The following is a 13,665-nucleotide window of genomic DNA, read 5'->3' as shown; positions in this document are numbered from 1 at the left end:
TTATAAACCATTTTAAGTGCCTTTTTCATTACATTTCTTGTTACGATCTTTACAAGTATTTGAATATTTAATCCTTGTGAGGCAAGGATATCCTTAATTCAGTGGGAAATAATCATTTGGAAAACAAAATGTGAAGCTGAACATCAGGGACAGAGGCAAGTCTTTTATATTTGCTCCAGCTGCTTTTGCTTTAGAATGATCTTATTCTTATCAGATGATAGTCGGGGTGAGGAGAATACTTTGAAGCTGAGCATAAGAACAAGATAGTGTTTTCCTCAGAGAAGAAAAAGAAGGGGTGGGAGACAGAGACAGAGAACTTTATAACCACATTCTTCCAACAGGCGGTAATTAACATGCGCGACTTTGCTGCAGACCCAGTTAGTGTTACCATTTTGTCTCTGTGGTAAGAGGCCAACTGAGGCCCTTATCTAATGGTTAAATATGGGACATTTTACCTGCTAGGCTTCAGTCACTACAATGTATTCACTACAAGTATTAGCATTATGGAACGCAGGGAATCTGAAGAACTAACAGAAACGGTTAGTGTGTTCTGTTCAGCTGCGTTTATAATTGGGTTAACAGAAGTCCCACCACAGACACCTTTGATGTAGATTCAGATTTATAGTTCAGCGTCAGATAGCACCACATTACCACGAGATGGATGCATTTCATGACCCGCTCAGTGGCAGGTGGGGAGTTTGACTGGGGCGGTACACCTGTCAAATGGTAACGCAGGTGTCTTAAGGCGAGCTCAGGGAGGACAGAAACCTCCTGTGGAGCAGAAGGGCAAAAGCTCGCTTGATCTTTCAGTCTGAATACAGACTGTGAGGGGGGGCTACTACTGGTAATCAATTGGATGATCTTTTACCTAATTTTTATATTTATTTTATTCATGTCATCATATCACATCACACCTCACATCTGTCTGCGCAACGTCAAATCTCTCTACTGTGCTGTGGCTGCCTGAAGCTACACTTTCCCTGTCCTCGTGACTGTAACTTCCACTAACCACAAGAAGCACGACGAGTGTTACTTTGTGGCTGTAACAACGCTGTTGACACAATGTACAGATGACCTGCAACCCCTGCTGGAGCAAGAGAACTATCCACTGATCAGTATTTAATGTTTAATTAGGCTATGATCAAAACTCATGTTAGGTGTAATTTTCGGGACAAACCGGAAAGGGGTCGGGACAACTGCTCGTAATTCAGGACTTTCCCGGATTTTTCGGGACGTCTGGTCACCCTACTTACTAGAAATGAATATCACGAATCATTTTGCTTATTTGAATCATTTCGTTTTTTGTCACTAATATTTTAGTTTGTCCGCTTTCTTTCTAAGTTAAGTCATTGCATCACTGTTCAACTGCACTTCAATGCATAAATCAGAAAATGAATGTATGTTTTGTTCAGCACTGATTTGGGCTGTCCCCAGTTCTGTAGTAGTCTGTTGTTGGCTTAAGCTGTTGAGTTCTGCACAAAACCCAGCCTGTACAAATGCTAAATTATGAGGTTAGTAGCTCAACAGCCCCCTCTTTGCTAGTTATGAGGCTTCTGCTGTACAAACACTGTGTCCATGTTCTGTCATTCACTGTGGCAGAGAGCTATGATCGTTGTGAGCAGAAGGTTTGCAGCGGAGATGTCTTTGTCAATTGTCTTACTGCAGGTAGCAGATACCAAGTCTTTTGTTAACTTCCTAATGTTGTCTTCACTATCAAACAAGCCACTGTAGCTGCACTGTAACCCCTTAAATCACCACTATAAACCTCTCTTAAATGTGTACTGTATAATTTATTATGTAGAAAATGGCGAATAAAAAAACTAAACATAAATATTGGATCATGGGAACAGAACATGGTCAGGACATGTGTAAGTAAAAGTCTGATAGGTAAAGAATGACAGGCGCCTTGGGAGGAGTAAAGCATAACAAAATTCAGAAACCTGATTAATGTTGTCAAGTTATTTGTGAATAAAAGTCCTTTAAGTTAAAAGTTCTTCACCTTGATGCAAATAAACCTGAAACGGTCAGAATGCTCATCGTCATTTTGTGAGTAACGAGGCCTGGGAGAGGTGGGAGGGTAACGGTACACAAAAAAAGTCTTGTAACGTTACAAATGTAGTCTGTCTGAGCCAACGGTCTGTGTTGCAGCCCCCTACATCTCACTGAAATAGTGTACACAGTTGCAGGTGGGACCCACAAAGACTTCTTTGTCATACACATCCATTTCAAATGACAACAACTGTACAAATAAGAAGCTACTAAGTATATAAATGGCAGAATATTGAATCATTTCTAAATATCTGCCGTGAAGTAACACATTTGTGCCCCTTGAAATCCAAGAATGATTGGAGAGCTGACTTATACGACCCTCTCATTCCTATTCTCAGCTATATGCTAATAAATTAGCAGCTGCTGAATAATGACCTTCCCTTCACTCCCCCTAGGTCACAATATTTAAAATCCCATCTGTACCAAGTTATTATTATTCATTTATGTACTGTAATTAGCATTTGTTCCATTTGGAGTTTACAGTTGTTTTTTTACTGTGGAACCTGAAATAGTGTAGTAATGTAGTGGTGACTTAGAGGTTGACTCAATCTAACTGAGCTCTTAGTTAAAGTTACACCATTGTAAGCTTAATCTGAAGAAACCACTTACTTGTCCTGAGGACTTTATAATGTACTTGGTGGTTTCAGTGATACGGTATATGCTGTCAGAAGCAGGAAAATTCAATAGAGGGATATTAGTGAAAAGGCACCTGGATAGTAGTTGATTTTTCCTGCTGTGTGGTCAAGAGTAGGGAGAAATTTGAGATGAAATTAAGTCTTGATCAAATGTTCTCCTGAACACAGTTAGGCAAGAAGAAATTAATTACTCTCTCTGGTCACTGTCATTGATCTCTTTAATTGATTGCAAAATTACTGAACAGAAAGAAAATTGAAAAATGTAAAGAAAAAGTGATTTTTCTCCCAACAGGAATTAAAGTGATTGGTGGAGTGAAGGAGCAAACTGGAGAGGAGTTTGGAGTCTACGTCAAACGGATTTTACCAGGTGGCCTTGCTTCAAGTGATGGTAAGTATTGTACCCTCTTATGATACTTTTTTTTTTTGTGTAATGTCCCGGACCTTCTTTTATTACTTCAGTTCAAATTTAAAGAAGTCAGCGGTCCAAAAAGAACACAGAGGCAGTAAGAAATGGACAAAGTAAAACAATACATAAAAGGAACAGTACCGAATAAACTATACATTATTGGCTCAGTGACCTGTTATCTCCTTCCTAATGGCTAGCCTGACCCTAACTACCCATCCTCCATGAATAAAAATACCCCCTTCAATCCAACTCTGGTTAAAGGGGTGAGTTTGGTCATTTAAGATGGCATGGATCTATTTAAAATGAGGTCATTATAATGCTGTGTCCAACTGATTCTGATGATCTGGTCTTCATAATGTGAATGTAGTTTCTTTACATCTTACAACTCTTCTCCAGTAGGCTAGAGGACTAGCATTCATTTGTGTACAAACTGTATAAAACATAAGATGCAGCTTTGCAGTGCTCCTGTGCTAATTTATAGCTTATCACATAAAACTTAAAGTGTGTGTGATTTCAGCTGGGAGTTTTTTGAAGCCTAGGTTTGAATTACTGGAACCAGTTACAAGTGACAATTGAATATTGTGTTTTATTATGGATCACTGTTCCACATTCAACTACGAAAAGAACATCTGCGCTCTACTTGTGATTGTCCTAATAGCACCCAGCGAAGGGTCTGATGTCCCTGTATGAACTCACTGAGGTCTGTACTTGTGCTCATTTGCAAATCAGATGAAGTGTGATTAATAAATGGAATTTTTTAGGTAACAGCTTTGGGATTCTGTGAAGGGTTGCTGAATCTGACATCAAACGCCTGATAGGATGGGGTCTTTATAGTGTACCAGCAGAAATCTTAAGGTGATGGTTTATGACAAGTGCGTACCACTTGAAGATGATGTACAAGAGTCCCACTGGAATGCTTCTGGTGGTCCCCATTGAGTTAGCAGTGTCTGTTTTGTTCCTAAGGATTGACTTGGACTCGCTGTACAGCTTTGGTTTGCTACTGTGGGAAATCCAGCGTACCACTCAGGCATGACGGAGCCCCACATAATCCTACGGAGAGGAAAAAGGAGATGAGAAAACAAGATAGAGAAGGGGGTGAGGTGCGGAAAATGAAAGCAAAGCAGAGGAGATGGGTTAGGTGGGTATTTATGGAAATGCCGGGAGTGGCATGATTGAGGTGTGACCCTGCTCCTGAAACTCTGCTAAAATGCTCAAATTCACTTGCAAGGATCACACCAACAAAAGATTTGTTTAAATGATGTATTGAAGAAACGAAATGATTGTGTGTGAGGCTTGGACTTGCTGTACAGCTTTGGTTTTTGGGAATCCAACGTAGCACACGGGGTTGACAGACCCCCCAAAACCTTCCAGTTATTTGAGAGAAAGTTGAGTGGATCTGAGAACTTTGAGATCTGAACAAGTGTAGCGGTGGTACGCTTGGGAGGACCAGCGGCTCATGATCTATATTAACTGTATTAAGAGACTGAGGTGGCAACTCCAATCCTGAAGGAGTGAAGGAGGAGAAGAGAGCTGGTGTTGACGGAACTCTGAGTGTTGAATAGTTTTGCTGGATTGTCTGTATTGTAAAAAGTAAGTCCTTTACCTTCTCCTTGATTGCTGGAGCTTTGTAATCGGCTGCTTGTTTTGAGGCAGAGGATTTGTCAGGTGAATTGTTCTTGAATGTTCAGGAGAGATGAACCTTGGAAGAGATTGAATGAGTCGATGAGTTTGGTGTTGATTGGCCATTCCAAACCGAAGATATGACATCAGTTCCTGTTACTAATGTTTTGCGTAAACAATTGTTAGCCTATAACTGGAAAGGTTTTTCACATATTAATCTGGGGAGCACAAGCCTGTATTACCTTAGTCCAGAGATGGTCTGTGTCAAATTTTGTGTCGATCGGACTTGCTGCTTCGGAGAAGTTAATTAAAATAGGTTTTGCAGTTTTCGCAAAAAAAAAGTCTAGGCGGAAATGGGCGTGGCCTATACCACGAGATTCAGCAGGATCCACCGAACGCGATATAAGGTTTTTGAAATGCGCCTTCGTAGGCGGGAGTTCCAAGCCCAAACACAAAAAAATTGTTATAGCACCCCCTAGAGGTAGAGGCGTGCAAATATTTGCGCCTGCGGTCGCTGCGGTGACCTGGACCTACCCTGTGAGTTTCGCGTCTGTAGCACTTACCGTGTAGGCCGCAGTATCAGTTTTCTTCATGGAAGAATAATAATCAAAACGAGAGCGATTCCAATAGGGTTCCCAGCCGCTTTGCGGTACTGGGAACCGCGATGCCTTGCATTCGCAGGTTCCCAGCCCACTTCGGGCTTGGACCCCTAATGATAGTAATAAGAGGATTAATAATAATAATTGTAGCAGTGGGTGTCAGGCATTCAACCACAGATCCAGACTCGCTGGGTCCGGAGCCAGAATCACCTGCAGAAAGGGACAGAAGGAGAGACGAGAGAGACGAGAAAGGACAAAACTACGGGAGAGGGAAGAAGTGGAGTTAGTAACATGTATTAAGAAGAATCCTGGGAAGTCTCCCAGCAGTCCTAAGCTGTGGAGATGGTGTCTGCCTCCTGAACCCAAATTGGAGGAGCAGAGAAATATGGTCTGATGGACCCAAATGGTTTTGCTTATACCGGGTAGTGGAATAGCCTTAGGTCTGACCTGGGTTAGCTTAGCTTTTATCCCTGCTAGCTTTCCTCTGTTCCTGGTCTGATCACACAACCTCCTGTGACGTTTGGTCTGTTTGTCTGGATGGAAGATGCTGTGAGCAATGATTGTCTCAAAGGCCGCCGCACTCAGTCCAATCCCTCCACTTACTTTTCTGATTTTGATAAGTGTATTTCTGTCATAAGTAATCGTAATCACACATGTTTTAGTAATAAGGGTGGACAAAATACAAAATTAAACAAAAATGTAACAAGTATACTAGTAATTCTTGCAGCACACTTGCTTGCATGTCCACAGTATTGAATGCTCATGATGCTATGATCACCAGACATACCTCCATCTACAGTATATCACTCCACAGTTCCACTGGATGGCTTTAAGCCACTATGATATGGATTCCTCTCAGTATTGTAGTCATGGCCGGATCCATTGGAAGCCATGCAGGTGTGGAAAAATTTACCAACTGTGGTGTGAAATATCTTCCAATGCTGACTTTTTCTGGAAGGAATCTTGACAATGATGACGATTACTTTCTCTCTGATGTTGCGGAGCTTTAAGCCCCACAGAAAGAATCCTCTGGTTCTGTTATCTTGGTCCGTCCTCATCCTTGAAAAATAGAAATATTTTCCCACCATTGTGTACTAACTATATATTGTATTTCATGTTCTTCTTGTAGCTGATACCTCCATTGTGGACTAAAGATCACCTGACCTTTCTCTGACCTCTTACAGGAAACCTGATGCCAGGGGACCAGATCTTGGAGGTTAACGGGGACAGTCTAGTAGGAGTCACAAGTGAAAGGTAGTCCAGTCAGGATTCATTGCTTTTGTCATTGTTTTAACCACATGGTTGACAGAGGTGATCCTGTAACACTAATGGAAATGTGTGTTCTGTCTCTGTATTATATATATATTAACAGAGCTGTGGACGTCTTGAGAGCAGCTTCGGCAACCAATCACATGCGCCTTCTCATAGCCAGAGATGAAGAAGCAAAGTAAGTAAATGTCTCTGTATACCATACAGCACATTCATACAAGGTACAACGTTGTTTGTAAGTCATAATACAGCACAAGGCTGCATAACTAAACGAAATTTGTAGTTCCTTCGTGCTACACACACAACATGTAATTAAGTGTAGGCCTATATTAAAATATGGTAACATATAAAATAAAATAAAATAAAATAAAACAATACAGTTATTTATATACATATATACATGCACGTATACACCCCGTCCACTTCCTCTCAACTTGCTGAAGTCTTGCACTGACAGCTCAGAACATGGACCACCTGCGTGATCCCGGATGTTAATGGGACAGGACTCTGTAACGATGTGGGCACAAAAGTCTCTGAATTCCAGTGCTTGGTTAACATGAGTCCCATTTTGTCCAGACCAGCTCTTTAAGAACAGTCCAAGCTGGGCCAGCATGGCTCCTCTCCTGGCTCTCTTTCCTCTCCTCTGAGCGATCACCGCACCCGCTGTGGGGCCTGGTCCGGTTGTTTGGGCCGGGTGGATCGTGGTCTGCTGCTCTTTATTCCAAAAACCCCGTCTTCATCTTCCAATGACTGTATTTATTTCAGAGGTATCACGTTTTTGCTATAAAGCCGGAAAAAACAGATAAAAAACAACAACAACAACAAGTTTGCAGGAGCTATCGGCTGCTGCCAGTTGCCAGCGCTTGTGGCACACTGGTTGTCACAGTGTTTGCAGGGGATCCATAATTTTGTGACTGGGAGGAAAGCGAACACAGTAGCACAATGCACAACACGGAAAGCACTGAACTACGGGAGAGGGAAGTTAGTAATAAACATTAATGGGAGAAGAATGCATACAGGACCTCAGTGCATCATGGGAAGTCTCCCAGCAGTCTAGACGTGTAGCAGCAGCATGTTTTTACAAGCTAGAATTCTGAGCCCATGTTGATAAGCCTCAAATTTGGCAACTCCTTTATATAGGCAAGGCAAACTCCTGCAGTCTCTGCATCTTGTTTGTTTGTGGTGTACACAATACATATAACACATGCACAGTAGTATTGGCAACACTGGCGTTACTGATGGCACATGCCGGTAGTATTAGTGTCCAGCCAGCTTTCTAATCTGACTGTAACCAGTATGGGTGAAAACAAGGTCAGTGCCAGCTGTCAACGTCACAGGCCTCATTTATAAAGGTATTATTGAAGCAAAACAACTGAGCACCTGTGACGGTGGAATTTGTGGTTGTAGAAAATAGTCACACATGGGTATCGGTAAATTTGAAAAAAATGCTATAAAATTTGTAAACTTCACATCTGCAAATCCGTATGTGAATTCATACAATGAGAGTTGCAGACCTGTAGAATATTTTCTCACAAAATGTTTTGGTTCACAAACTCTCACTTATGCACCACATATTTCAATGAAAAGTGGAGCAAAAATGATTTGTCTGTGATCTGTAGAGCCTGGGATGGGCACTGTTCTGAGATCAGAGAACCCTTAACTTTTAACTCGTAGTCTTTCAGGATTTATTTTTTTATAATTTTTTCACAGGTTTATTTCAAATATATAAACAGAAACATCCGACAAGGAAATGCAATCAAATAAACAAATCCAAATTATAAAATAGCACAATAATAAATAAATACATAACAATAACAATAGTTACAGCCAAAGAAATTGTTGAAATTCTTGTACATTTCTTTACATATTCAAAAAGGAGTGGGAAGAAGGGGGGGAAAAAACTTAATTTAATCCCACCGCGTGTCCACAAATCAAATGCTTATAAATAATCAACTTAATTATCAATAAATATTAATTAATATTAAATTAATATTTACACATCTACTTTGTCATACCCAAAAGCAATTCAAAATGTACATCAATTATTTTAAAAAAGAAAGGGGAAAAAATGAACATAAAAGGAAAGAATGAATTTCAGCAACTCGTAAAATGAAATAATAAAAAAAACAACAACGAAACTGAAAATAAATGCTTTACCCCCTTCTTCATCCCTGTAACCTGAGAAAACCATATCCTTATACCTAATTTTAAACTGATTTATGTTTGGACATTGCTTTAGTTCCACACTGAGACTGTTCCATAGCTTTACTCCAGAGGATTAATGTTTTTCTTTAATGAACACTCTGAAAAACAGTAAATTCCTCAAATTCAGTGCCCCGTGTCGGTACTCTCAAAGCTTCTGTAGCTGTCATATAGCCTACGTTTCAGGCTTTTGTCATACGGGAGTGGGCATGGATTCATCTCAGCTGGGACTTTGGGGAAAATGATGGACCCGGACAGGGTCCAGACGAACTCTTTTGACTGGTCAAAAAGGCTCTCTGATATCTGACATGGCTGTACAGAGAAACAAATTACTTTTGCTCCACGTTAGAGCGCACAGAACTTCAAATTCAAGCAGTTGTGCTTATTGACTTGTGTTTATGTTAGTAAAAAATCCAATTATACCTTCATATACTCTATCTTTCCCTCAAATCATCTTCAGACAACATGATCCTTAATTGTAAATTGACAAAGGTAATGGTGTATTTGCATATTTGCCTCAAAGTGTAATCCTCAGTAAAGAGACTCTGACATACCTCAGCTGTTAGAGAGGATACGTGTCAGAAATTAGAAGTTATTAGTGGTAATATCCCTGTGACTCAGCTATGAGTAGCAGACTGGATTATTGGGCAGATCATAGGATGAATATGTAGAACTTCATGAATGTGAGGCAAAGTGACATCTTTAGATTTATATAGGTTAAAACATGAATGCCATGTGAAGTGTAGTTATGAGGTGATTATTACTCTTATGTAGTGATGGATTCTCAAGGGGTGCCAGTGCTAAGGTAGAATGACAGCAGACTAAGAGAGGGAAAAGAGCTTAACCTAGGGCAGTGCTTCTGACGAGATGAGCCTCGTGTGTTAATCTGTGCTCTGTGCTTTAACTACCCTGCAGCCCAGAGGAGCTGGAGGGGATGAGAGGAGGGGGATTATGCCTTTCTGTCTGCCCCACAACAGATTCCCTTCCTTTAAAAACAAGTCAAACTAGCTTAGCAATAGCTTCATGCTTACCTGCTGTGAAAAATATATAATTTTATTGAAAATCAAATCACGTTACTTCAGGAAAGCCTACTTTTAACAAAAGGGCTTTTATCCAAAGCAACTTACATTTGAGGAACAACATACAAGCATCGACAAAGCATCAAATACAGCAAGAGATCTACAACTGACAATACATACTAGTAAGATCAGCAATAAATAAGTTCTAGAAACTAGCCGAATGTTTAGATGTCTGCCAGTCTGTATCTTTTATCCAACATTTTCAAATTCTACCCATATTGGTGACAGGCGTTACACAGATATTTGACAAATTGTGTCAGTGTTGCCAGGTGTAATACATATGTATTGTACAATAATAATAAAAAACTGAAAATGTGCAATAATGTCAATATGCTACATATTAATGTTTAAACGTATGATCAATATGTCAGTATGGACATGCTGCACATCGTTAGATCGGTTAGATTCTCTACAATTCAATCGTTCAGTTCATTTAACGGAAACAACGAACAGTGTAACCTGCATGGTACAAAAGATGAAAAGAAAAACAAAAGTGCCGAATGTGTCCGTTCCTTGATTATTTATATTCCTTCAGTCTGTAAGGGTCCACCCATCAAAAGAGTCCAGACAGCTTTTCATAAAAAGTGCTCTCTGTCTGCTAACTTCTGCCACACTTTTATCATCCTGCACTATGTTGTTGTTTTCGTTATGTTGCTGCCTTAAAAATAAAAGCACATAAGCCGTCCAGACAGACCCCGTCTGTCAGAGCTGGATCAAATGAATGACGTGTATTTGATATTATTGGATGATTTTTATACAAGTAATATTCTGTTTGAAATAAATAAATAGTTTCATAGTAGCCTATTTCAGTTTTGTGCAAGAGGAATTAAAGGCCTGTCCCATATGGACGCCTGTCCCAAATAAAGGCAGAGTCAAACGTTTTACGGTAGTGAACGTGGCTGTCTCATGAGCTGTCAGCAGAGATGTACAGGCATGCAAAAAATCTTTTTTAGTTCTCAAAATGTCCCATCGTTCTCTCAGTATTGAGACACCAATATAATGCCATACACATGTGGTATATCAACTGTTTTGTTTGGTATGGTTGATAGTACAAATATCTTTCACCTCTAACCTATTTGCTTCCATTCTAGGATGCATAGTGTACCCTGTTGCCTATAAAATGAATGCCAGCTTGGTAATCCCATGTACTGTGAACCACAGCACAGTTCTTTGTCACAGATTCATATAAAGTATATTGCAAACTCTGTTCTGCATTGTGGAATTGAATGCATAATAGTTTTTACAGAAATACAACTGTCTATTATCAGTTGTACGCACCTGGAAACGCTGATGGTAGCTTGGCAAAGTCACTGTCTTGCAATTTTACAGTATGTCTATGTGCTGTATGTCGGCTTTAACCATAGACAATGTTAAATCATGTTTCTTTTCATTTCCAGCGATCACAACATTCCAGGTGTTTCGAACAATAGTGTATCTATAGAGCAATGTGTTCATGATTATATGATTACGAGTTCTGTCAGCACATGCATGAAGACATGCATGTGATGCAATTTGTGCAGTTTGTGCTGACTGCAGAGGGTGGCAATACCAGTCCCCTTGGTGGAATCATTTAATCTGGTATTTGTGCTGACATTTGCCCTGTTTAATGAGATACGGTAAAAAAAAAAAAAAATGCATTTAACAAATTGGTTAGGCCCAGTAAAACTACAGTTAGAGCATCTTTAGCTTCTATAATGTGATGTATTTCTGAGTGAAATGAATATGTGGTATGGGTATACAGTAATTACCACTGGCAAATTGTTCAGGGATTTCATTTGATTACTCAAATGTGGGTGTTAGTTAGTGAGTATGATTCTCTGAAAAGCCATAGCAGTGGGACACCACCTTTTCTACATCCTTCACGCACACGTCTGTCATCTGCCTTGTAATCAAGAGATTCAGAATGAGTGAGAACCTTATAAATTAGATGTCAGCCATGTTGTCTTTGTAAAATATAAAAATAATTTTTTACCAACTGATTTTCTAACACTCATCTCTAAAGTAGCTGCAACAATACACTAGCAGACAAGGTCAGTAGCAGTTGTATATGATTGGCGGGGTTAGCTCGTTGCCCTAAATTACATTTGATTGAATAGAATCATGTAAACACACCGAGTGAAAGATGACTTCAGAAAATATTTTAACGTATTACAAGAGGAAAAACAAGAGGGATTTAGAAAGATATAAGTACTCTAAAATGCTTTTAATGCAGGTTAATGTCTAATGCGCTAATACATGTGTCACAGGCATATAATTGAGTCATGGAACACTCAACATGCACAAAAATGCTGGGGGTGGTGGTGTTCATGTTCAACATCTTTATTAGTCCCACAGAGGTCAATTGGTTAAGAGCAAATACAGACAACACACACTTACAGAACAGCTCATTTATACACACATTTATATTAACAGGTAGGATCAGGACCAGCAGCAAACAGCATCATGATCAAAAGAATAAGTGTGACAGTTGTCAGATTTTAAAGATTGCTTTATTGTTTTGATTATGCCCAGTGTGAAATGAGTGAACTGGCCCTGTTGGTGGCACCTTTTAAACCAATCATCTGTTGCTGCTGTTTATGACAGAGGTGCAGGTTGTGGTCATTTTTTGTGCTGTTCAAGAACAATTTGTGTCCTTATTTACTGTGGAGCCAATATGACCGCTTACCATAATCTGCTTAGAAACGCCACATTGAAATCATCATCCACAGGGCATATTGTGTTGTAGATCATCTACAACACAATATGATGGCAAAAACAGGAAGCAGATACATCATTTCCAGTCTGTATGTATTGTTTCCCTATGAACCTGTGAAGTTTTGTGCTCATTGGTCTATCCTCCCTCAGTCTCTAGCTGGCTGGATTAACTTTATCAAAATTAATATATTACCCGAATTTCACCCTAGTGCTAGAATTTATCTAGAACTAAAAGGCTACCAAGCTACCTAACAAATATTGCAGAACCCTCTGGGGGGATGCCCTTACCCAATTTGCAGTATATTGGGCAGCAAACATCCAAGCTATTTTGTATTGGTTGTGCTCAACTGATCTCTGAACTCTGAAGCACAGTGATTGATTAGGGAGAGTGACTCATTTAAAAGCAGCCACTTTCGCCTCTACTGAGTGAAGCCATGTAGGCTGTGGCTTTGGGCATTTTCAATGGTGTAACTGGGACACTTGGCTGCTTGTCATCATAGAAACAGATCATCAGATTGTGATGTTTACTGCAGCTTCATTAATATCTGCTCCCTTCCCTTCGACACACAGCTCCGCTGCTCACCAGAGCAACGTGGTACTTGCCCTCTCACCAGAGCAACGTGGTACTTGCCCTCTCACCTGCGATTCCATTTTCAGCTGTGCCGCATGTGGTTAGAAACCAGTGCGCAACTGAATGACATCTGCACTGGTGTGTTCACTTTCGCGCCATGCTTGTAAAATATCCAGTGTTCACGTCTTGTAACATAATAACGGGTCGGCAAATATACTTGGGCAGCTGTTAATATAACTGTGCAGGCCACCCAAGTAAAGTATATGTCGAAAACACTGTATTTAAAGTTAGCACAAACTGTAGGCCTATAATTACCATAAACCTATTTTATTGTCTTCCAACTGTGTCGGTCACGTCACTATTTTGGTCAAGTTATGAATGACTGATCATGCCTATAAGACTACTTTAACCCACCCAAAACTATACTAATAATAATGATGCCCCCTCCCCCCGAAAAAAACTAACTGGGGAAAAAACGAGGTATGAACGGAACCGTAGATTTGGTGGATCATTACACCCCTAATAAATAGCATGTAAAACA

General features: G+C 40.0%; 1 protein-coding gene across 10 annotated transcripts in view; it reads left to right on the top strand.

The window, feature by feature from the left end:
• si:dkeyp-72e1.9 (syntaxin-binding protein 4) overlaps positions 1 to 13,665 on the top strand; it is a 112,221-nt gene that overhangs the window by 48,194 nt on the left and 50,362 nt on the right. For all 10 annotated transcript variants that reach the window (XR_005447455.1, XM_038739301.1, XM_038739283.1 and 7 more), the window contains exons 3-5: positions 2,977 to 3,072; positions 6,494 to 6,563; positions 6,682 to 6,756. Coding sequence is in view for 9 of the 10 variants with exons in the window: in XM_038739301.1 (XP_038595229.1) it covers positions 2,977 to 3,072; positions 6,494 to 6,563; positions 6,682 to 6,756 (241 nt within the window). In the remaining variant the exon portion in view is untranslated. The remainder of the gene's footprint in view (positions 1 to 2,976; positions 3,073 to 6,493; positions 6,564 to 6,681; positions 6,757 to 13,665) is intronic.

The sequence above is a fragment of the Micropterus salmoides genome, unplaced genomic scaffold (assembly GCF_014851395.1).
Source record: "Micropterus salmoides isolate LMB-PRFRI ecotype aquatic unplaced genomic scaffold, ASM1485139v1 Ms_hic_scaffold_10, whole genome shotgun sequence".
Lineage (NCBI taxonomy): Eukaryota > Metazoa > Chordata > Actinopteri > Centrarchiformes > Centrarchidae > Micropterus > Micropterus salmoides.
Note: the sequence above shows the minus strand (reverse complement) of the source record. Positions and strands in the feature narration are given on the sequence as shown.